This window comes from Oncorhynchus gorbuscha, linkage group LG18 (assembly GCF_021184085.1).
Source record: "Oncorhynchus gorbuscha isolate QuinsamMale2020 ecotype Even-year linkage group LG18, OgorEven_v1.0, whole genome shotgun sequence".
NCBI classification, from domain to species: domain Eukaryota; kingdom Metazoa; phylum Chordata; class Actinopteri; order Salmoniformes; family Salmonidae; genus Oncorhynchus; species Oncorhynchus gorbuscha.
The window spans coordinates 29,853,745-29,877,489 of NC_060190.1; the positions used below are offsets into that span (position 1 = coordinate 29,853,745).

Below are 23,745 nucleotides of genomic sequence, written 5' to 3' on the forward strand. Positions count from 1 at the left end.
CTCACAGTTGAAGTGTACCTATGATAAAAATGACAGACCTCTACATGCTTTGTAAGTAGGAAAACTTTCAAAATCGGCAGTGTCTCAAATACTTGTTCTCCCCACTGTACATATCCTGTACAAAACCAAATTGTGATATGAACATTTCAATTCCAAACTAAATATATATTTGCATGCAGAGATTTATACAGCCTACCACTGATTGACAGTGAAATTGAATGGTTCTGCCATAGGTTCTGCTGTCTCCAGCCATAACAGACCACAGCCACGCTTGACCGTTGAGTCTTGTGCAGCTTAGCTGCATGCAGCTTGCACTTGGTGTTGTTGCCACAGCAACCACTGAAGATAAATCTGTGCAGGTCTTGATGCTACGGTGCTCGCGCTACCGCATTGAAGGGGAGATAGCAGTCCAACACGGGTTGATGGGACCTCAAGATCCACAGTGACTCACCGACAGGGCGCGACACTAGATAACAAGGGAAGAAGAAATGTGATGGCGACAAGCCTCGGTTACCTTGGACTTTGACGTGAACACACTGGGAAGACTGTCATACGGTGAGCAAGGTTTTTCGTCCTACACTTTCCCATCAAAGGCGAGTGCACATAACTGCGGCGATATGTGATTGTTGGATTAGTCTAATGTAGGCTACTGAATGTAAATGAGGCTTGTCACATTTACATTCAGTAGTATAGGCCTATGATCTATCTAACAAATACATTTTCTATTATAGGCCTATAGGTTATTATACATGAGTATAGGTTACATAATATCTGTCATTTAGCAGGTGCTTTTATCCAGTGACTTCAAGTCATATGTGCATACATTTTACGAAGGGCGTTCACAGGAATCGAACCCACTACCCTAACGTTAACTAGCACCATGCTATATCAACTGAGCTACAAAGGACCACTATGTGAATGGTATTAAGATTGAATTCAAACAAGGCTTTTCAAATACAGCCTACTCCAAATAAATAGGGCTGCCATTTGTTTTTCTTGTTGGGAATTATCATGCATTCATTTATGCAACACAACAGGCTAATAAAAACAACCACAGCAACAACAACTTTTGTAAAACATGTTTATGCTGAAATAAATATGTAGCCTATGAATAGGTTAGAATCAGCCCTGGGCAGTTTAGTTGCCAAAACTAAATATGGGGTCCATTTTAAAATGCGTTTTAAAATCTCCTGAAGTGACTATAGTGAAATTATATTGCAACAGGAGTTCCAGAAGCTCGCTTCTGATCAAAACTGGTTGTCGGATTGTACAATTTTGACAGACATGCCCACCTAATTAGAATAGGCTATTGTTTTAAATCTTCATAAGCCTTCTTCATTGGACATGTTTTCAATCACAAAGTAGTAGTTTCAGTAGTGCCTAAATTGTTTTAAAATGGTTCAATATAAAAAGTTCAATGTCTTAGAGAAATGTCAACAGGAATTTATGTAAATACTTGGACAGGTTTGAAAAATGTATCCCCAATAACTAGAGCATCTAAAACCGTTTTTATGTGTCATTATTTGAAACAATGTGTTGGAGGAGAGGGTGGACTCAGTAAATCACTGAATTATTGATTATGTTATTTATAGCAGCTTTATATACAACTATTTTGAAAGTGAATTTGATGAATGTATACAGGTCCAGCAGTACATGTCTCACATTGTTGTGAATCAGCACACATCTACAGATGGCGGCTCTTAACTTGATCACTCTTTTCCCGTTGAGGATTTTCCTGCTGCACCAGGAAATTCAAATGAGGAAGTTCAAATGCGGCCTGGAGTGATCTAGCGATAAGGCACCCTGCGCACATAAAGTATGGGGCTACCATGTTGGCATGGGTTAGATTCAGGCCCATTCCTTCTGGCACAAATATCTCATTGCCCACGATTGACTTGATTAAGTTAAACATTTCAAACATGGACAGTCCAGGAATATTTTACCCCCGATCTTGATAAGAAATTACCTTACCAGACACTTATGGATATGATAAATAGGAAACAAATCAAATAATAACAATAGGCTACACCAAAATGAGTAATTCATGAAAGTGTCTGGTAAATTGCCACAGTAGATTTACTGTGGTATACGAGGAAATTATTTTTTCTATTGTACGGAATGCTTGTCAATCGCTTTTAGTCTGTTCAAAAAGGACTAAGTTGTGATGACAACACCAACCAGAGAAGGAACATATATTGACAGACTTCGGTTGCAAGTGTAACACGCAGGATATGAACCTGGGTCTCTACGTCTTAGACCATTTAGACTCTTGGGCTGAGGGCAGACACTGGTTTTGAAGTTCGCAAGTGGGGTTACCTCATCACGTGACCATGATTGACTCATATCCAGTACGCAAGCAGGGCTAGGTAACACCGACATCTTTTAGGGAGCAGTAATGAGGTGACCAATAATGGTTGCAATGGAGATCAGCTGTGCGGGTGGATTTAGCGGAGATTGATGGTTTAACTTCTTGACGCACCCATCAATTCAGCGGGTTCAACACCCGCTGAATTGCAGAGCGCCAAATTCAAATTAAATTACTAAAAATATTAAATTTTCATGAAATCACAAGTGCAATATAGCAAAACACAGCTTAGCTTGTTGTTTCAATACAGCATAACAAGCGTTTATGTAAGAACATCTCTCTCAGTAGACAAAATATTACAAACAGTAGCAGCCAAGTAGATTGGTAACGAAAGTCAGAAAAGCAATAGATTAAATTGCTTACTTTTGATGATCTTCGGATGTTTGCACTCACGAGACTCCCAGTTACACAATAAATGTTCCTTTTGTTCCATAAAGATTATTTTAATATCCAAAATACCTCCATTCGTTTGGCGCGTTATGTTCAGAAATCCACAGGCTCGAGCGGTCACGACATCGCAGACCAAAATTCCAAATAGTATCCGTAATGTCCACAGAAACATGTCAAACGTTTTTTATAATCAATCCTCAGGTTGCTTTTAAAATATATAATCGATAATATATCAACCGGGACTGTCAGTTTTCAATAGGAGAGGGAGAGACAATGGCACTCTGTTGAGCAAGCAAAACTCTGCGAACACCCAGCTATCCACTGATGCAATGTTATCTTTCTCGCTCATATTTCAAAATAAAAGCCTGAAACTATGTCTAAAGACTGTTGACACCTTGAAGCCATAGGAAAATGAATCTGGTTGATATCCCTTTAAATGGAGGCAAGGCATCCAATGGAACAGAGAGCTTTCAGGAAAAACAGCACTTCCTGGTTTGATTTTCCTCAGGTTTTCTCCTGCAATATCAGTTCTGTTATATTTTTTGACAGTTTTGGAAACTTTAGTGTTTTCTATCCTAATCTGACAATTATATGCATATTCTAGTTTCTGGTCCTGAGAAATAGGCTGTTTACTTTGGGAACGTTATTTTTCCAAACATAAAAATAGTGCCCCCTAGCTTCAAGAGGTTAACAACATTTAATGAGCCCAAATGATTGTGACATTATCCAATACATATATACAGTATAACAGAACTGATATTGTAGGCGAAACCCTGAGAAAAATCAAACCAGGAAGTGGCTTCTATTTTGTTGACACACCCATTGCTCCATTTATAGGGATATCAACCAGATTCCCTTTCCTATCACTTCCTCAAGGTGTCAACAGTCTTCAGACATAGTTTCAGGCTTTTATTTTGAAGAATGAGCCAGAACGATAACATTGCGTCAAGTGGTCACATGAGTTTTGCTCGCGCAACATAATTTGGACAGCTATTGTTTTTTCCTCTCCTACTGTGAAAGACATTTGGGGTTGATATATTATCGATTATATGTTTTAAAAACAACCTGAGGATTGATTATAAAAAAAAACGTTTGACATGTTTCTGTGGACATTATGGATATTATTTGGAATTTTCGTCTGCGTTGTCGTGACCGCTCTTTCCTGTGGATTTCTGAACATAATGCGACAAACAAACAGAGGTATTTGGATATAAAAAGTAATCTTTATGGAACAAAAGGAACATTTGTTGTGTAACTGGGAGTCTCGTGAGTGAAACCATCCGAAGATTATCAAAGGTAAACAATTAATTTGATTGCTTTTTTGATTTTCGTGACCTAGCTACTTAATGCTTAGTGTACATAATGTTTTGTTATGCTATCGATAAATTTACATAAACACTTGGATTTCTTTCGCTGTAAAGCATAATTTCAAAATCTGAGACGACAGGTGGATTAACAAAAGGCTAAACTGTGTTTTGCAATATTGCACTTGTGATTTCATGAATATGAATATTTTTTAGGATTATTATTTGACTGTGGCGCTATGCTATTCAGCGGTTGCTGATGACAATTATCCAGCTTAAGGGATGGGTAGCGTCAAGAAGTTAATGTAGGGCTCATAAAAAGTATTTAATGTATGGTTAATCAGGCTCAGGTAACATCAGATTTGAATTTTCATATTTCTATGTTTTATAATGCTTTTGAATGACACTTCCGTTTTTTTTGCGAGGAAATTCCTTGGTTAACCGGGAGAAAAGTGATTTATTCTCAGGATAGACCATTTGTAAAATCCAGAGAAAATATTAAACCCTAATACAGACACACCCACCCATCGACCTTCAACCTCCCTTCAACAATACGTTCATTCCATTATCATACCAATCTGTCCAAATGAACCTCCTTTAATCCCTCCGTCCATTAGGACTTTTATCCCTGTATTTTTATCTATCCAGTCATAATATCACTTTTTATAGCTGTATTTTTTATTAAGAAATAAATGTTTGGTTGAAGTAAGGGATAAACACTTTGGATAAAATAATGTTTTAGATGTATTTTCAACTTCAACAATGCCTCATTGTCTTCTGTGCTCAATTATTACAGTTTGCATACAGTGGGGCAAAAAAAGTATTTAGTCAGCCACCAATTGTGCAAGTTCTCCCACTTAAAAAGATGAGAGAGGCCTGTAATTTTCATCATAGGTACACTTCAACTATGACAGACAAAATGAGGGGAAAAAATCCAGAAAATCACATTGTAGGATTTTTTTAGGAATTTATTTGCAAATTATGGTGGAAAATAAGTATAATAAGAAACAGAAAAGCAACCTAATTGAACAGGTTTCACTGTCAGTCCGTCCGTTAATGCAAAGAGTGGAAAAGAGTGATTGACTTGACCACCACTATTCCCAGGTGCAATATATAAACCTGCCCGTCCCATCAAATCAAGAGTTTTGCTGTGTCTAAAATTAGAAACAAGAAAAGACAACAGTGTCTGTCTCATATAGTATAGATAGTATTTCACAATTCAGTGCCAAGTGTTCTTATGTTTCTGAAAAGTTTACAAAGTAGGAAGGAAGTTATTGGGCTATATTTTTACATTCATAGTGAATTAGCTCCATCGTATTATACAGTACTGAAATACCAATATTTGTAATATACTGTAGTCCCAGAAATGGCTTTTATAAACCTATGCCTATATGATCATATAACTTACATTTGTATACAATCACACAATCTCTATTATGTGTGGGAATACTTTGGAACAGATTTCCAAAAGTAAAGTCACTTTAGAGGTGTTTTATGTCCAACAATAAAAATGTATGTTTTTTTGTTTTACTTTTTTGCTCAGAAAACTTGTGGGGGACCCTGGTATAGAATATCATTGTCATTCCAGTCATGACCGCAGTCACATTCCACATAACCGTTGATTCACAGTAATCTCCTCTTATGCACTCTGAACATGCGCTGGCTAACAGCCGTCAGGTCACTAATGGCATGATACTCAGCGCTTTGGTCCCTCTGACCACTCTGACATCAATGCAAATGCTGTCGAAAATCACATCATACACATCATCAAAACAGTATAATGCTTTTAAAACTCACCTCACTGTGATGATCAATTTGAAGGAAGAAGTTCAACAACAGGTTGAAATTGAGTGGAAAACATGGTCGTTGTGAATGTTGTTTCAAAGCCAAACACAAGGAAATGGACAGCGCTTTCTAAGGTGATGGTTATTTCAAAACACCCATACACATATTAGAGCATATGCATACACATAGGTCTACAGTATATATGAGCCCAAGGCCCCAAAATAAACTGAATTAAATGATTGTCCCATTTATACTATACATAGCCTTCTTTCTTTTATTTAAAAAAAATGTGTGTGTATTGTTTTTATTGTTAGGTATTACTGCTGTTGGAGCTAGAAACATAAGCATTTCGCTGCACCTGCGATAACATCTGAAAAATATGTGTATGCTACCAATAAAATGTGATTTAATTTTGATTTTAATAGCCTACCGCATAATAGATTACAAAAATAACAACCTAGATTTAAGATGTCTTTGGTAGAGCAATTGCCTTTGAGTGTGGACTGTGTCATACATACTGGATGGACTGGTTACCTTATGCTACACTCCAAACTTTCTATCCATGATGCTGCATGTTCCTCAAACAGTGGTCGATGCATGGAGTGAAGTAAATGTTCTTATAAGCCCAAACATTCCTATATGCAATCCTGTGTGAAAGCAGAGTTTTGATGGTTGCCATTAAAAAGAGGAGGATCCCAGCCTTCTACTGCTACGATATTTATTTCTCAGCTGATAATATTAAGGGCCTCCCGAGTGGCACAGCGGTCTAAGGCACTGCATCACAGTGCTAGAGATGTCACTACAGACCCGGGATTGATCCAGGGCTGTATCACAACTGGCTGTGATCGGGGGGTCCCATAGGGTGATGCACAATTGGCCCAGCGTCGCCCGAATAAGGGGATGGTTTGGCCAGGGGTGCTTTACTTGGCTCATCGCGCTCTAGCGACTCTTGTGTCGGGCCGGGCGCCTGCAGGCTGACCCTGGTCGTCAGGTGAACAGTGTTTCTTCCGACACATTGGTGCAGCTGGCTTCCGGGTTAAGCGCACAGGTGTTAAGAAGCGTGATTTACTGGGTCATGTTTCGGAGGATGCATGACTCGACCTTTGTCTTCCGAGTCTGTTGCGGTGATGAGACAAGATCAAAATTGGGGAGAAAAAGGAGGTAAAAAAAAGACTCATACACTACCATTCAAAAGTTTGGGGTCACTTAGAAATGTCCTTATTTTTTAAAGAAAAGCACATTTTATGTCCATTAAAATAACATCAAATTGATCAGAAATACAGTGTAGACATTGTTAATGTTATTGTAGCTGGAAACGGCAGAGTTTTTGATGGAATATCTACATACGCGTACAGAAGCCCATTATCAGCAACCATCACTCCTGTGTTCCAATGGCACGTTGTGTTAGCTAATCCAAGTTTATCAATTTAAAAGGCTAATTGATCATTAGAAAACCCTTTTGCTATTATGTTAGCACAGCTGAAAACTGTTGTCCTGATTAAAGAAGCAATAAAACTGGCCTTCTTTAGACTAGTTGAGGATCTGGAGCATCAGCATTTGTGGGTTCGATTACAGGCTCAAAATGACCAGAAACAAAGAACTTTCTTCTGAAACTTGTCAGTCTATTCTTGTTCTGAGAAATGAATGCTATTCCATGTGAGAAATTGCCAAGAAACTGAAGATCTGGTACAGCGCTGCGTACTACTCCCTTCACAGAACAGCACAAATTGTCTCCAACCAGAATAGAAAGAGTGGGAGGCCCTGGTGCAAAACTGAGCAAGAGGAAAAGTACATTAGAGTGTCTAATTTGAGAAACAGATGCCTCACAAGTCCTCAACTAACAGCTTTATAAAATAGTACCAGCAAAACACCAGTCTCAATGTCAACAGTGAAGAGGCGACTCTGGGATGCTGGCCTTCTAGGCAGAGTTGCAAAGAAAAAGCCATATCTCAGACTGGCTAGTAAAAAGAAAAGATTAAGATGGGCAAAAGAACACAGACACCATACAGAGGAACTCTTAATACTGAAGGCCAAATTCAATATTTTATACTTTTTATATATATATAATTTTATTTTTTTACACCTAAAGGGGTCCTAAAATTCTAAATCAAATAGCTAAAATTTGAGCTAATCCTAAATTTCCTAGAAAACAATGCCCAACGGTATAAAATCTTTATAGACACTTTGTATTGAGGACAAAAAGTGAATTGCTTTGCCACATTTTTTGCAGTATTACTTTAGTACCTTGTTACTAACAGGATACATGTTTTGTAATATTTTCACTCTGTCAATTAGGTTAGTATTGTGGAGTAACTACGATGTTTTTGATCCATCTGAATTTTTCTCCTGTCACAGCCACTGTTTTAAAGTCACCATTGGCCTTTTCTTTGAAAGACATTGGAAAACCTCCCTAGTCTTTGTGGTTGAATCTGTGTTTCAAATTCATTGCTCGACTTAGGGACCTTACAGATAATTGTATGTGTGGGGTACAGAGGTATGCATTCAAAAAGCATGTTAAACACTATTATTGCACACAAGAGTGAGTCCATGCAACTTTTGTGACTTAAGCAAATTTGTACTCTTGAACTTATTTAGGCTTGCCATAACAAAGGGCTGGAATACTTATTGACTCAAGACATTTCAGCTTTTCATTTTTAATAAATGTGTAAAAAAATATGAAAAACATAATTCCACAATACTTATGGGGTATTGTGTGTAGGCCAGTGAAAAAAAATACTACATTTAACCCATTTCAAATACAGGCTGTAACACAAGAACATTTGAAAAAAGTCAATGCATACGAGTGTAAAATGTTCTAGCAGATTATTTGCTGTTTCTTTGTCTACTACAAATGCATAAAAAGGCTAGCATTAAAAGCAATACTGCTTGACAAGTTGACATTCAATTAAGGATATGGTAAGCCTGTCCTGCTTATGGGTTTATTAATTTTGCCATAGGATAGCCTGTTTACTTTTGTTATCGAGATCCATTAAATGAGACTGTTGGCTATTGTCTTCCTCACAATTATATCTCTGGTGAACAGTGATGCCCCCCACCAGTTAATTTACAACCCACCCTGGATTTATTATCCGCTGATCAGATAGGGAAACACACTATGCTATGTCAGCAAGCGTGTTAATGATTTTGCAAAGAATCAAACTGACACCAAGGGGAAATCGTTAAAGGCCACGAGAAGAGCTCCATTTTCTACTGAGTTGAAGTCAATAGAAATCCTGGGGATATTCACACAACACCAGTGGTCTATTTTCTTTGGGTTCCTCAAACAGTAGTCTATGTGTGGTAGCATGATATTCACAGTTCCCACAGCATTGGGTAGAGTTAACTCTTTTCTGTTTGTAGCTTAGTTTCTTTGTTTCACAAAGAGCTCTGGTGGGATACAATAATGGCCTAGTGAGACTCAATTTCATTGGCCAAGAGGATTTGATTTCAGTTTGGATTTTTTTAAATACATATAGCCTACTCCCAGTGTGTTTGTGAAACAATCTTAATACATATACTCTTAGTCCACATTCTTAGATGCTGACCAGCACGTGCGTTCGCCATCACACGCATGTTGATCCACCCACACCAGACGTGATCAGGACACGCAGGTTGAAATATTTAAAAAACTGAACCAAATATATTAATTTGGGGACAGGTCGAAAATAATTAAACATTCATGGCAATTTAGCTAGCTAGCTTGCTGTTACTAGCAATTTGTTCCTAAAATGCACAAGCTCCTCTACTCCGACAATTAATCCACAGATAAAAGAGTAACGTTTGTTTCTAGTAATGTCTCCTCCTTCAGGCTTCTTCTTCTTTGGACTTTATGTGGCAGTTGGCAACCAACTTTAAGGTGCATTACCACTACCAACTGGACTGTGGACCTCAGTTAATCTTTCAATCACCCACATAGGTATATGCTCCTAAAAACCAATGAGGAGATGGGAGAGGCGGGACTTGCAGCGCATCAAGCGTCACAAATAGAACCAAGTTCTGCTTTAGCGCTCTGCTACGCAGATGCTCGTGAGCAGTGTGGGTGCAATGATTGAATAACATGTATGTGTAAATCTATTTTGCAACGCTCGCACACGTGACGTGAGCGGTGTGGTCAGCATGTAAGTGTAGTAGGTTAATGTTAGTAAGAATTATAGTAAAACCATCTGCAATCTAGTATTATGCGTTTAGCTGACTAAGATCAAGGAATGGTCATGAGAAGTAAATATCAAAGCAAGTATTTTTTAATAACTTTTTTAGGTCCAAATTGTCATGTTTTGTCTTATATTGTCTTGTCATTTTGCTTTTCCTTCTGTTCGTTTTCCCCCTGCTGGTCTTTTTAGGTTCGTTCCCTTTTTTCTCTCTCCCTCCCTCTCTCTCTTCTCTCTATCGTTCCGTTCCTGCTCCCAGCTGTTCCTATTCCCCTAATCAATCATTTAGTCTTCCCACACCTGTTCCCTATCTTTTCCCCTGATTAGAGTCCCTATTTCTCCCCTTGTCTTCCGTTTCTGTCCTGTCGGATCCTTGTATATTGTTCACCGTGCTGTGTCTTTGTATCGTCCTGTCGTGTCGTGTTTCCCTCAGATGCTGCGTGGTGAGCAGGTGTCTGAGTCTGCTACGGTCAAGTGCCTTCCCGAGGCAACCTACAGTTTATGATCGAGTCTCCAGTCTGTTCTCGTCATTACGAGTGGAATTGTTTTTTATGCTTTATTTACCGCTCCGATTTGTCTAGAGTATTGCATATTTCCTTTTCTGGATTAAAGACTCTGTTTTCGCCAAGTCGCTTTTGGGTCCTCATTCACCTGCATAACACAAATAGCTCTTTTTGTTAGCACGTTTGGTACACAAATCCAAACTCACGAACCGCATTCACTAGGAGCAGATGAAAATCAAAAAGTTCCGTTACAGTCCGTAGAAACATGTCAAACGAAGTATAGAATCAACCTTTAGGATGTTTTTAACAGAAATATTCAATAATGTTCCAACCAGAGAATTCCTTTGCCTGTAGAAATGCAATGGAACAGAGCTCGCTCTCACGTGAACGAGCGTCACGAGCACGAGCTCAAGGCATTCTGGCAAACCTCTTACTCATTCCTCTCTCATTTGCCCCCACTTCACAGTAGAAGCATCAAACAAGGTTCTAAAGACTGTTGACATCCAGTGGAAGCCTTAGAAAGTGCAGCATGACCAATATCCCACTGTATCTTCAATAGGGAATGAGTTGAAAAACGACCAACCTCAGATTTCCCACTTCCTGGTTGGATTTTTTCTCAGGTTTTTGCCTGCCGTATGAGTTCTGTTATACTCCCAGACATCATTCCAACAGTTTTAGAAACTTCAGAGTGTTTTCTATCCATATACTAATAATATGCATATATTAGCAACTGGGACTGAGTAGCATGCAGTTTACTCTGGGCACCTCTGGGCACCTTATTCATCCAAGCTACTCAATACTGCCCCCAGCGATAAGAAGTTGAAATGCATTCCAGGTGATTACCTCATGAAGCTGGTTAAGAGAACGCCAAGGGTGTGCAAAGGGTGGCTACTTTGAAGAATCTCAAATATAAAATATATTTTGATTTGTTTAACAAACAAGGATTAGCCCCCTTTTTAACATTTTTGCCTAAAATGACATACCCAAATCTAACTGCCTGTAGCTCAGGCCCTGAAGCAAGGATATGCATATTCTTAGTACCATTTGAAAGGAAACATTTTGGAGTTTATTGAAATGTGAAAGGAATGTAGTAGAATATAACACAATAGATCTTGTAAAAGATAATACAAAAAAAAACACCCGTTCTTTTGTATTTTTTTGTACCATCATCTTTCAAATGCAAGAGAAAGGACATAATGTATTATTCCAGCCCAGGTGCAATTTAGACTTTGGACACTAGAAGACATCAGTCTATGTGCAAAGTTTTACACTGATCCAATTAACCATTGTATTTATGTTCAAAGTTTTTAATAAAGACTGCCCTATGTGCCTAATTTGTTTATTAATAACTTTTCATGTTCAAAATTGTGCAGTCTCCTCAAACAATAGCATGGTATTCTTTCACTGTAGTACCTACTGTAAATTGGACAGTGCAGTTAGATTAACAAGAACTTAAGCTTTCTGCCAATATCAGATATAATATAATATAATAATAATAATATATAAAGATATGTCTATGTCCTGGGAAATGTTCTTGTTACTTACAACCTCATTCTAATCGCATTAGCCTATGTTAGCTCAACCGTCCCGTGGAAGGGACACCGATCCGGAAGAAGTTTCACACTTTTTTGGTCACTACATGATTCCATATGTTATTTCATAGTTTTGATTTCTTCACTATTATTCTACAATGTAAAAATTTGATAAAAAAGGAAGAAAAAACCCTAGAATGAGTAGCCGTGTCCAAACTTTTGACTGGTACTGTATGTGCACAGGAGGCAACAGCTTAGACAGCTAGATCGTCCTAGGCCTCTACTGTGTGGTTTTATACTTGTTTTTGATTCCCAAATATTCACTGACAAATATTCATTTGTGTTCTTTCCACAGAGCAGTGACCGTGCTGCTGTACCAGTGTCCTGAGAATACCAATACGGGCAATTACCACTACCCCTCTCTAGCTTGATCGTTCGACAACCACTCACGCAAGATTTCCTGACGGATATAATCCAATTCATCACTCCATATTTTGGATATTCCGACCGAAACAATAGTGGCACAGACAAATTTGAAAATGGTTCCAGCTCCCTGTCCACTTGTGTATGTTTTCTGTTTACGCACTTTACACATCACAGGGACTTTCAAAACCAGTAGGTTCTCTCAGTAAATTGTTGGAATGGTTTTGTCATTGGAAACTCATCTGCAGATCTGAATTTGTACCAAATCTGCAGACAGACATTGTATGTGCAGGGTAACCATGAGAGCAATGCATTGTATGATAGCAGTAGATAACTGCAAAAGAAGCCCTCTGATCCGAAGTCTGCCTGCACTACGTTAGGGTAGGGACCAGTCCAAACCTGTCTTCCCCAATCCTATGCCCTCAAACACTAATTTAGCACTATACTGTACATCGTTGTGAAAGTAAAACCAATCAGCATGCTCAACTGTACAAACTCAGTTATTCAGGGTATTCAGGACCAGACAAAAATATATATCAGGGCCTGATTGTTCTCTTTGCAACGTAGGTGTCAATATTTGTGAAGTAATACCGTATGTGAATGTATTTTTACTGTGAAAAGGTGTAAAAAAAACTATATTTGTGCCATCATATCAGTGTCTTAAATCATTATTTTTACCCCACTTCTTGTGAGCTATAATGTGGACAATAACAAATAACAGTCTAAAAACAAGATTCACTATCTTCACACTTGAGAAAAAATCATACAAGTCTTGAATCTGGGACAAAACTATACCGGGCAGCTGCGTTTGAATCAGTGCAGGGTGACGCCTTGGAACATTTAGACTCACCATTCCTGGCAATCTGGGCATTCCGCCCTCCCTTGCCTCTCTCAGGATGAACCAGAAGTTGGAGAAGTTGGACTTGGAGACGGACCAGCGCTGCCAGCCTCTGGTCTACACCGTGGAGGAGCTGGAGTGCAAGATTTGCTATAACCGCTACGACATGCGCTCCCGCAAGCCCAAGGTGCTGGGCTGCCTCCACCGCGTCTGCACCAAATGCCTGAAGAAGATTGTGGAGAACTCGTCCCCCAGCATCGTCAGCTGCCCCTTCTGTCGGCACGAGACGCAAGTGCCCTACGAGGAGATCTGGCTGCTGCAGGACGACAGCAACATCCTGGCCATCCTCACCTATCAGGACCGGGCCAGGAAGAGTGGCGGTTCCATCACCCCTGGCGGGGAGGTACTGCTGACCCCAAGCAGCCTGAGCGGAGGTGGAGGGGACGGCTGTGGTGGTGATTCTGGGGGTGACTGCGTCACAACCGGCGAACAGTCGCATAGCTCCTCCGACTGCCTGGTCATCACCATCATGGAGGTGCCGGGCGAATCGCAGTCATCGGACTCCATGAGCATGCTCAATATGGTGCGCCTGTACCGGCCCGCAAGCCTGGCCTCGCTGCCCTGCAACATGCCCTTGCAGAAGTGCGGCGCTTGGACCTCGCGCAACTTTCCCAGCTTCCTAATCGGTGTCCTGTGTCTGGTCTTCTTCTCGTCACTGCCGCTGGGCATCTACCTGCTGATGATCCAACAGCTCACCCTGGGCGTCATCCTGGTTAGCCTGGTGCCCTCCACCCTAGTTCTGTGTGTGTTCTACGGCTTCTGTCAATGCCTTTGCCATGAGATCATGCAGTCCATAGCTACATAGTCACGTCCCCACTTTACTCCCCTCCCCTACTCAACCCCCTAATACCAATATATGTCTACCTGTGGACATGACATAGCGAGACCTGTAATAGACCAAACCAAATCACCGATGCATATCTACAGTGCCGTGAAAAAGTATTTTCACCCTTTCTGATTTAACCCTACTTTTGCATATTTTTGATACTGAATGTTATCAGATCTACAACCAAAACCTAACATTACATAAAGGGAACCTGAGTGAACAAATAACACAACAATTAGATATTTATTTCATAAACAAAGTAATTGCCCCTTTACACTCAATAACTGGTCGTGCTACCTTTAGCAGCAATGACTCCAACCAAACGCTTCCTGTAGTTGTTGATCAGTTACTCACATCGCTGTGGAGGAATTTTGGCCCACTCTTCCATGCAGAACTGCTGTAACTCCGTGACATATGTGGGTTTTCTAGCATGAACTGCTCTTTCCAAGTCCTGCCACATCTCAATTGGGATTAGGTCTGGGCTTTGACTAGGTCATTCCAAAACTTCAAATGTATTGCTTTTAGTAATTTTCATGTAGATTTGATTGTGTGTTTTGGATCATTGTCTTGCCCCATGGCCCAGATGTTCTTCAGCTTCAGCTCACAGACAGATGGCCTGACATTATCCTGTAGAATGATCTGATACAGAACAGAATTCATGGTTCCTTCTTTTAAGGCCAGGTCCTGACGCAGCAAAGCATCCCCAAACCATCACACTAACACTAGCATGCTTGGCCATTGGTATGAGGTTCTTACGGTGGAATGCAGTGTTTGGTTTTTGCCAGGCATAATTGGACCCATGTCATCCAAATAGTTGACTCAAGTTTGCCAAAAAGCACCTGGAAGCATTTGGATGATCAAGACTCTTGGAATAATGTTCTATGGACAGATGATTCAAAAGTGTAAGGGGGCAAATACTTTTTCACTGCACTGTATATCCCCTCTCCTTTGTAAAATACACCCCTACCCACCACTTTCTTTCTTATTTCCCACTTCAGATAATACCAGCACTAAAACAAACATTTCCGAGTGACCACTTGGATTTGGATGTAGGGCTTTCCACTGGAACATTCGAGACAAGCCAACCTGTGCAACGCCCACGGCCTGATGAATGGTTTTCTAATTACACAGCTCAACCTGCATCAGATTGCTGTTGTTTGTGTGCATACGGCTCACCAGAATGGGCTTTAGTTATTGTGACGATCACTAAACTGTATTGTTAAAAAAGAATACGACCCTCTCATGTTCTACTATGGCAATGACTGCACAGACACTGTTAACCTTATCGTGGTAGAATACCTATCTGCTCGACCTATGGGCAACGGACTATGAAAACCCATAGTTTTAAGGATGTATTCAGACATACAGCACAGTCTCCATGTATACTGTTGAAGTTCCTAGTTGCCTTTGTAAGGCATGTCTGTCTGTGACCCTGCAGTAACTTATCGTTGTAATTTGAACTTGTCTGTGTTATTGCAATTGGAATGGGCAAACCGCCTAACGCCTAAACTGTTACTAGATATTTCAATAAAGACTCAAGAGACTTTTGTAATCTTTGCAATTCTTTTTTACATTTCTCCCATAGCTCACACTTCATGGGCAACTATTCAATCTGCAGTTTTAATAGGCTATAATTACATTCCTTGTACTTCAACATTAAAATGGAATAAGTATTATGTAAAAAGCACCAAAACAATTATCCAATATATGTTGGTTCTTGCTTCATTTATTTAGACATGGAAGACGACATACATTGCTTTAATTAAACTACCATCTGGAGACTGGAGAAATCCAAATAATATCACACAATATATGTAGCTGTTTATGCAGAAGAATTACCCCCAGTGAAAAGTGTACCATTTGGGGATGTGTGAAACACTGGATTCAGTTCCAGCCCCACAGACATATTTAGCTAAATTCCTGACATTTTGCAAAACTCAATGAGCTAATTTTTGTGACCTTGCCAAATGGAAACACCCCTGTGGCATCGAAGGACCTCAGCTCTTCAAAGCTTTTCGTTAGCTATCACTGGAGCGCAACTTGAAGCAATACCTGTCTGGCACAATCAAATTACAAGAAACCTCACATAGCATTAGAACTTAGAAATAGCTTTAATCAACCACCATAAAAATGTCAGCTAGAACCACACAATTTGTACTGAACCCGTGGGCTAGTGGTAACGCTCCCAGGCTTTTCGATTATGTCAACCTTGGAGACCGGGGTTCGTTCTCCGTGTCCATCCTTTCTACTCTACCTTCTTGATCTTTCTACCTTTTACTGTTTCAATTAAATACTTTCCAAAAACACAATTTTAGATTTGATTAGGGAAGCATAATGAACCTATGTCAAAGTTGAGGCAAACAGACGAAGAGTTTCATTGTATCCGTTTTTCAGAAATGTTGGTAAATTAGCTATTTTTAGTTAAAGATTGGTGTTTTTTTACTATCTAATCATGGCATGGCAGACATGTTCAATGACAGACATGTAACCATGTTGTTTTATTGCAAAATGCTATATATCCACCTCACTCAGTGAAATAAGTAGTACTGCTGGTAAGTAAGCGCATTCATCTTACGATAGCTTGTTGAGAGATAACCACATATCACAGTCCAATATACAGGACACGAACATTCCATTCCAGCTTAACAATGGCTTGCAAAAGTATTCAGACCCCTTGGATTTCTTCACATTTTGTTTGTTACAAAGTATGATTAAAATGGATATAATTGTACATTTTTTTGTCAACAATCTATACAAAATACTCAGTAATGTCAAAGTGGAAGAAATGGTTTTTTATTAGTATTAACATACATTTAATAAATAAAATATAATTGTTGCCTATGTATTCACACCCCAGACACCATACATGTTAAAACCAAATTGAACAGCAATTACAACTGATAAACGTCTTGGTTAAGTGTAAGACCTTTGCACACCTGGATTGTGAAATATTGTACTTTTATTCTTGAAAAATTCTTCAAGCTCTGTCAAGATGTTGGGGATCATGGCTAGACACCCATATTTCAAGCCGATTTAAGTCAAAACTGTAACTTGGCCACTTAGGAACATTCACTGTCTTCTTGGTAAGCAACTCCAGTGCTGAAGGGTGAATTCCTCTTCCAGTGTCTGGTTTAAAGCAGATTGAAGAAGGTTTTGCTCTAGGATTTTGCCTGTGCCCATTTCTTTTTATCTTGGAAACTCCCCAGTAATTTCCAATGTCAAGCATATCAATACCATGATGCAACCACCACCATTCTTGAAAATAAGGAAGAAGTTACTCAGTGTTGTGTTGGATTTTCTACAAACAGGGCTTTGCATTTAGACCAAGTGTATTGCTTTGACATGTTTTTTTTGCGTTATTACTTTAGTGCCTTGTTGTTTTGGAATATTTGTATTTTCACTCCAATGATGTTGATCCATCCTCAGTTCTCTTCCATCACAATCATTGAACCCTGTAGCTGTTTTAAAATCAACAATGGCCTCATGGTAACATCCCTGATAAGTTTCATTCCTGTCCTGCAGCTCAGTTCAAGAGGATGACTGTATCTTTGGGGTGTCTGGGTGGTTTAATAGATAATGCACAGCATAATTATTAACTAGACCATGCTTTAAGAGATATACAATGTCTGATGTGTTATCGTTACCCATCTACCAATCACTGCCCTTTTTTATGAGACTTTTAAAAAGCTCCCTGGTCTTTGTAGTTGAATCTGTCATTGAAATTCAGTACAGAGGTTGTATGTATCCGGGACATAAGAATGGTTAGTCAGCCTAGTGGTTAGAGCGTTGGGCCAGTAACCGAAAGGTTTCTGGGTTGAATTTCTGAGCTGGCAAGATAAAAATATGTTGTTCTTGCCCCTGAGCAAGGCAGTTTCCCTTTCATTTAAAGGATGTCAGCCCCAATTATTTCACACTGAGTGAGTCCATGTACCTTGTTATGTTATTTGTTAAGCCAAATTTTACTCCTGAAATAATTTGCCTAAACAAAGAGGTTGAATACTTATGCAACGACTATATTTTAGTTATTTAATTTCTTATTTACCTTTTTTTTAAATCACATTTTTCTTCCACTTTGACATCACAGAGTATCGTTGACAAAAAAAATTACAATTAAATCAATTTTAATCCCACTTTGCAACACAATAAAATTGGAAGAAATCCAAAGGGTCAGAATACTTTTGCAAGGCACGGCACTATATAGCATTTTGCAAAAACAGCAACATTTTCATATACTTTTGAAATCTACAGTATGACTTAAAAATCTTAGAACTGTAACATTTTACACACACATGAAAGTACCCACAAGCAATCATGTCTGATTACTAAATACAAATGGAAGAATTGGTGGATAAAGCATTTTGGAAATAAACTATTCAGTTGTTGTCTGTCCCCAATTGATGTAAACTACTTTTATTTTGAAAGAAAGAGCAAGAGCCCAAATGGTTCCATGGGCCTCAGCTGCCTAATTAAAAAGTGTTTCCATGGAGACCAGTTCCTGCCAGTGCCAGGGAGGAAAGATTAAGCAGGGGTGTGTGGAGGAGGAGCCGAGTACTGAGGGTTAATCCTGAAGTTCCTCAGTTGTATTCAGTCTTGTGTAGAAGGCTGTCAACTTACCCATAGGCTATAAGAAAGCATGAGACCCTGAGGAGTCTTTTCAAAACGGAGGTGGGTTAGCTATTTGTCTGTTGACGTTTGGTGATTGGTAAATTGGTACGTACCTAATAACACTTGATTCCAAATTCCTGTATTTTGTGTTTCATGTGGTCATGATAAAGTTGGTGGAAATTGGTGGAATTATTAATGGTGGCAAAGTATAGATTTGGATTGTAGATTCTGGAATACTGATAGTAATGCTAAGAATATATATATATATATTTTAAATATAAAGGGAGAGGATGGGCGATATTTGCTGTCCCCTGGTTTAGTGAAGTTGTGGGAATTTTTGTATTATTTGTATATATTACTGACATTTATTTAGTCTGTACCATGAATAGGCTATGGCTTGATAGCCTTAAGGTTAGAGATGTGAGCCGGTAACCAGAGGGTTGCCTGATTTTATCCCAAAGATGCTTGGTAGGGATCCTACAGGAAGTGAGATGGCAGCTGGAGGGTTAACGGCTTCAGTATCCCATGTAATACGTAATTTTGTGCACTTGAGCAACGCACTTTAGATGTGTGTAACCGATGTGAAATGGCTAGATAGTTAGCGGTGGTGCGCACTAATAGCATTTCAATCGGTGACGTCGTTAATTCTGAGAACTTGAAGTAGTTGTTCCCCTTGCTCTGCAAGAGCCGTGGCTTTTGTGGAGTGATGGGTAATGATCCCTCGTGGGTGACTGATGTGTGCAGAGTCCCTGGTTCAAGCCCAGGTAGGGGCGAAAGCAATACTGTTACATAAGGTTGGGTAATGAGACGGCAAAAAATAAAGAATATCTGTGTAAATGGACCAATTATGGAAGTATTGTATTACATTTTGTTGTATGGTTTCTCTGTGCAGGTTCAGATCACAGGAGGTTATTTTTTGGGGGGGTGACAATGGCTGGAGCGGAAGAGGTAGAAGGGTATCAAATACACCACACACACGGTTTCCATGTGTTTGATGCCATTCCATTTGCTCCGTTCCAGACATGAGCTGTCCTCCCCTCAGCATCCTCCACTGGTTCAGATGAATCATGGTGGAAGTCAGTGGATGAGCTCCAGGCTAGGAAGCAGCAGGTCACGGAGTTTGAGGTTGTCCAGCAGGCCCTGAACAAGGTGACTGCCTGTTTCCAAATGGCCACCTCTTTTGGAAGCAACTCTGACGGCAGATTTCTGAGATGGACAAGACCAGAGCACTGGCTTACAGAATCTGCACAGGTAAGGCCACTGCAATGCTGTTAAATGCTTAATGGACCTCAAGATCTGAACCCTTCCATTCAAATTCAGGTTATATCTTTTGAAGGTCAACGTTTTCAGCCCGTTGGTGTCTATAAAGTGTACAATAATGTAATTGAAAGAACTGTCATTTCAACAGATCAATTACATCTGGAACTGAAACTGCAAGAATGTGTACTTTGGAATTGCATAGTGTGTGCATCATATGCATATTCCACTGTGATTCATGTGTATGTTGTCTCATGATCCAGGTTTGCAGACAGCTGGTACCTATGACAGAGAGGGAGAATCTGGACACGAAAAATCAACAGGTGTGGGGGGGTTTATCCTCACTGGATTATAGAAACACCAACAGGACCTGTCAAAGCCAGTGCTGCAATAGACCTCTTCCCCTTGAAACAAAGGAATTACCCCTGGCCCCTGGTGAAAACAGGGGCTTCAGACGGAAGGCATTATGAACTAAGCAGAGGATAGATGTTTATGGTCATTATATCCATCTTAGTGATATGTCATAAGCATTCAAGTTAGTAATTGAAAAATATATCTAAATTAAATAAAGCCAAATGTTGAGTGGAAAGTAACCAATAGAGCCACAATTAACATACCTAGACATCTTTATTCACATAGAGGTCATACAAACAAAAATATTGTAGAGACATACCCAGTATTGAAATGTACATAATTAGAAGCATAGAAAAACACAGAAATAAAACACATGGCAGGATTGTAGGAGCTTGAATCAGTTCTTGTAGGTTGTGTTCAAATGGGCTTTGAAGGCTAAAAATGAAAAGAAATCCTTTGTTTAATACAGTGCAAGTTTGTTTATCATACAACTTGACTCATGACACGAGTATTAACAGGGTGGGTCCCAAATTACATATAGGCCCTGGTCAGAAGTGCACCATGTTGGGACACAGACGTGTCCATATACTAACCTTCCTGGTTATCCCAAAGCTCAGCAGCAGCAGTGTTCAATGGACTCTCAATGTTGGGCTCTGAAGACAGAGTGTAGTACAAACTTAACAAATTGGACAGTGTCACACAAACTCTCCAAACAATAAATAAAACAGGTGACAACTTGGACAGTGATTTGATCGCAGAGCACTGTTAAACCTAGTTGGTTGGGTGAGTTCCAGTCAACTTGATGAACTGAGTGCCATTTATTAATTTCTGTGGGAAGTGCCTTACCTCCTAATAAACTCTGGATGGACAGAAGAATGGACCGTACGTCGTACAGGGCTGACCATTTGTCTTTCAAGATATCCAGACAGATGAAGCCCTGATCATCGACGTTAGGGTGAAAACATGGGGTGATGAACTTCACTCGGGGGGCTTTGTACGGGTAGCCACTGGGGAACTCCAACGACAGCTTGTACCTCAGGCCTTCGTAAACCTAAGAGAATGAGCGATGGAAGATTTGTTATACTGTCTTTGTGCAAAAGCATTTCACAGCAAGCGTTTGAATGTTCAAAGGAGTTAAACCATAAACCTTGTTCATATGGTATAGGATTACTGTTCTTAAAATCTGAGCAACTACTGAGGCTGTACTTTACATGCTGGAGTAGAAAGTAAACACGACCTACTGTTCCCTGAGCTCCATCTATCGTTCCTATCCACTTAAAAAGGTTGTCAGACTCCGGGAAAGCAGAGATCCCTTTATCTCCAGACATCTACATGAAGAAATAAACAGATCTAAAGGACATAGCAATTTTACAAAATATGTTTATATATCCAATTGTGATTATAAAAGAGATGGTCCTACATGGGGAACACTTACCATTAGTGTCATCAGTTCTTGTTGAAGTCTAGGGTGTAAAAAACAAAGATTCAGAAATGCCCAAACTTCGTACCCAGACTAGCCTATGCACCAATTGTGGCACCAAACAAATGACACAATACTGTTTGGCTCCTCCACTTACATGTTAACGTTACTTTCCTACTAACGCTGGGAACTAAGATGAGCTTAATTCTAGATTAACAAAACTAAATGTCAAACCTCTTCGTGACTGAGCCCTTTGCTGCACTCCCACCGGTCTCAGTGTCTTTCAGAGCTGCTGTGGACGAGGCGGCTGCAGGGTCCATATTTTGAGAGGCCATACTTCTACTGGAAGAACAATCGAGAGGACGATAATTAGTTAACGTTGGAAACAAAACTACCTTGCTAGTAAACAAATATTAGCTACTTAAACACTCAAGTGCACGGCATTTTGCGTCGCGCCTGCAAGCAACTAACCAGAGTGTTGTCATGACGTTAGCCATCTAACGTTACCTGGATTTTTAAGGTGCCTAGTTATCCATTTCAGCTAGCAGGGCATAGTTATCGTCAGAAATGTTTGCATTGGCTAACGTAGCCCACATATATCCTGGGCTAGGCATAACACAATTTACCACGGTTAACTAATAACACATGAGGATGTTTGCTAATAATGTTAGCTAGCTCGTTAAACAGTGTTACAGCGCAAATGCAAGCTACGTTAGCGAGCCAGCTAACGGTTAGCGGAGTGAGTGTTATCTTGTTGCAGCAGAACAGTGCTAACAGGTTGAATGACTTCTTTAGCCAGCTAACGTCAGCTAAATGACCAACTTAAAACAACCAGCCCACCCGCCTCCAACAAAAATAAGACTCAAATGTTGCCATAATGTAACTTGCCTGATGTGTCTGTTCTGTCTTCACCAACTCAGTTTTTCTGCTACTGAGATTTTCAAACTGTGTAGAGATCCCGCCCCCGTTTAAATGTTTTTTTTTCTCAAAACCGTGTCACCGCTCTGTTTGCGAACATGACCAATCGCAACTTCGTGTTTAAACAAAGCAAATCCGTAGCAACCATTTGAAAGAATGCACCTACTAAATACTTCGATGTGATTGGGTGAAAGATCATTCGGAAGTGACATATTTGCCAAATGGTTGGTCCGAATTCATTTGTACAGGTCTGTGCTATTCGGAATCCTTGGGACGACCCTAATCTTAACCTGTCTACCCACTGGTATATCGTACTGGGGGGGCCATGCGCCTGTCACCGATGTCAAATTGTTTTAAAATTAATAATTCATTTAATTTAATAGTTCATGACAGTAACCCTCAAAAGTTATTTTTTCATAAACCTTTTTTAAATTCCATATATGTATTATTAAGCGAAGTGTTTGTTATTGGGCTTCATAGTATGTCTAAGCCTACCAGCGTTTTTCCCCTGCTTTGCCTTTTCTCCTTTTTCTAGTCCTCCTGGTTTTGACCCTTGCCTGTTCTGGACTCTGTACCTGACCTTGCCTGTTCTGGACTCTGCATGACCATTCTGCCTGCCCGAGTGTCATGATAGCAGCTCGTAGGGGGTTTTGCCACATGAACTTTATCATTATTCCATTTAGATCTAGGATCCAAATTCACAGTGTGTTTGCCTTGATGTTCATGAAACTCCATGGACCCCTCTTGCACAGTGGAACCCAGAATGATATGCGACCACACTATTCTGCCAGGGACATCCAAACCTAAGTGGCCGCCGCAAAGCCCAAGGAGCCTGACTCTCTGGAAGTTGCTGTTGCCCTGCTTGGGATATTTAGCCTTTATTGACTATTGGTTGAGAGGCAGGGCCCGTTCTACAGTAGCTTAGTATGTCAGGGTGGGGCAAGATTTATGTTAACTTTTTTCAATGTTCAATTGATTTGATAACATGTTTTATGCAAATAAATTATATGAATTGAT

At 39.8% G+C, this 23,745-nt stretch overlaps 1 protein-coding gene and 2 long non-coding RNA genes across 4 annotated transcripts; all 3 read left to right on the forward strand.

Moving 5' to 3' along the window:
- The first annotated feature begins 203 nt into the window (after window positions 1-203).
- Window positions 204-15,718, forward strand: LOC124004334. Its single transcript, XR_006833367.1, has 3 exons — window positions 204-555; window positions 12,383-12,592; window positions 15,173-15,718. It is a non-coding gene; the product is annotated as an uncharacterized LOC124004334 (long non-coding RNA).
- On the forward strand, window positions 13,307-15,718 carry LOC124004333 (E3 ubiquitin-protein ligase RNF182-like). Its single transcript, XM_046313163.1, has one exon. It carries the CDS (start codon window positions 13,347-13,349, stop codon window positions 14,151-14,153), a length of 807 nt encoding a protein of 268 aa, XP_046169119.1. The 5' UTR covers window positions 13,307-13,346; the 3' UTR covers window positions 14,154-15,718.
- Window positions 15,719-18,746: 3,028 nt separating this feature from the next.
- Window positions 18,747-23,745, forward strand: LOC124004329. 2 transcript variants are annotated; one of them, XR_006833364.1, is made up of 3 exons: window positions 18,747-18,884; window positions 19,800-20,030; window positions 20,300-23,745. It is a non-coding gene; the product is annotated as an uncharacterized LOC124004329 (long non-coding RNA). The 2 variants fall into 2 exon arrangements; XR_006833365.1 differs by having other exon boundaries at window positions 18,775-18,839.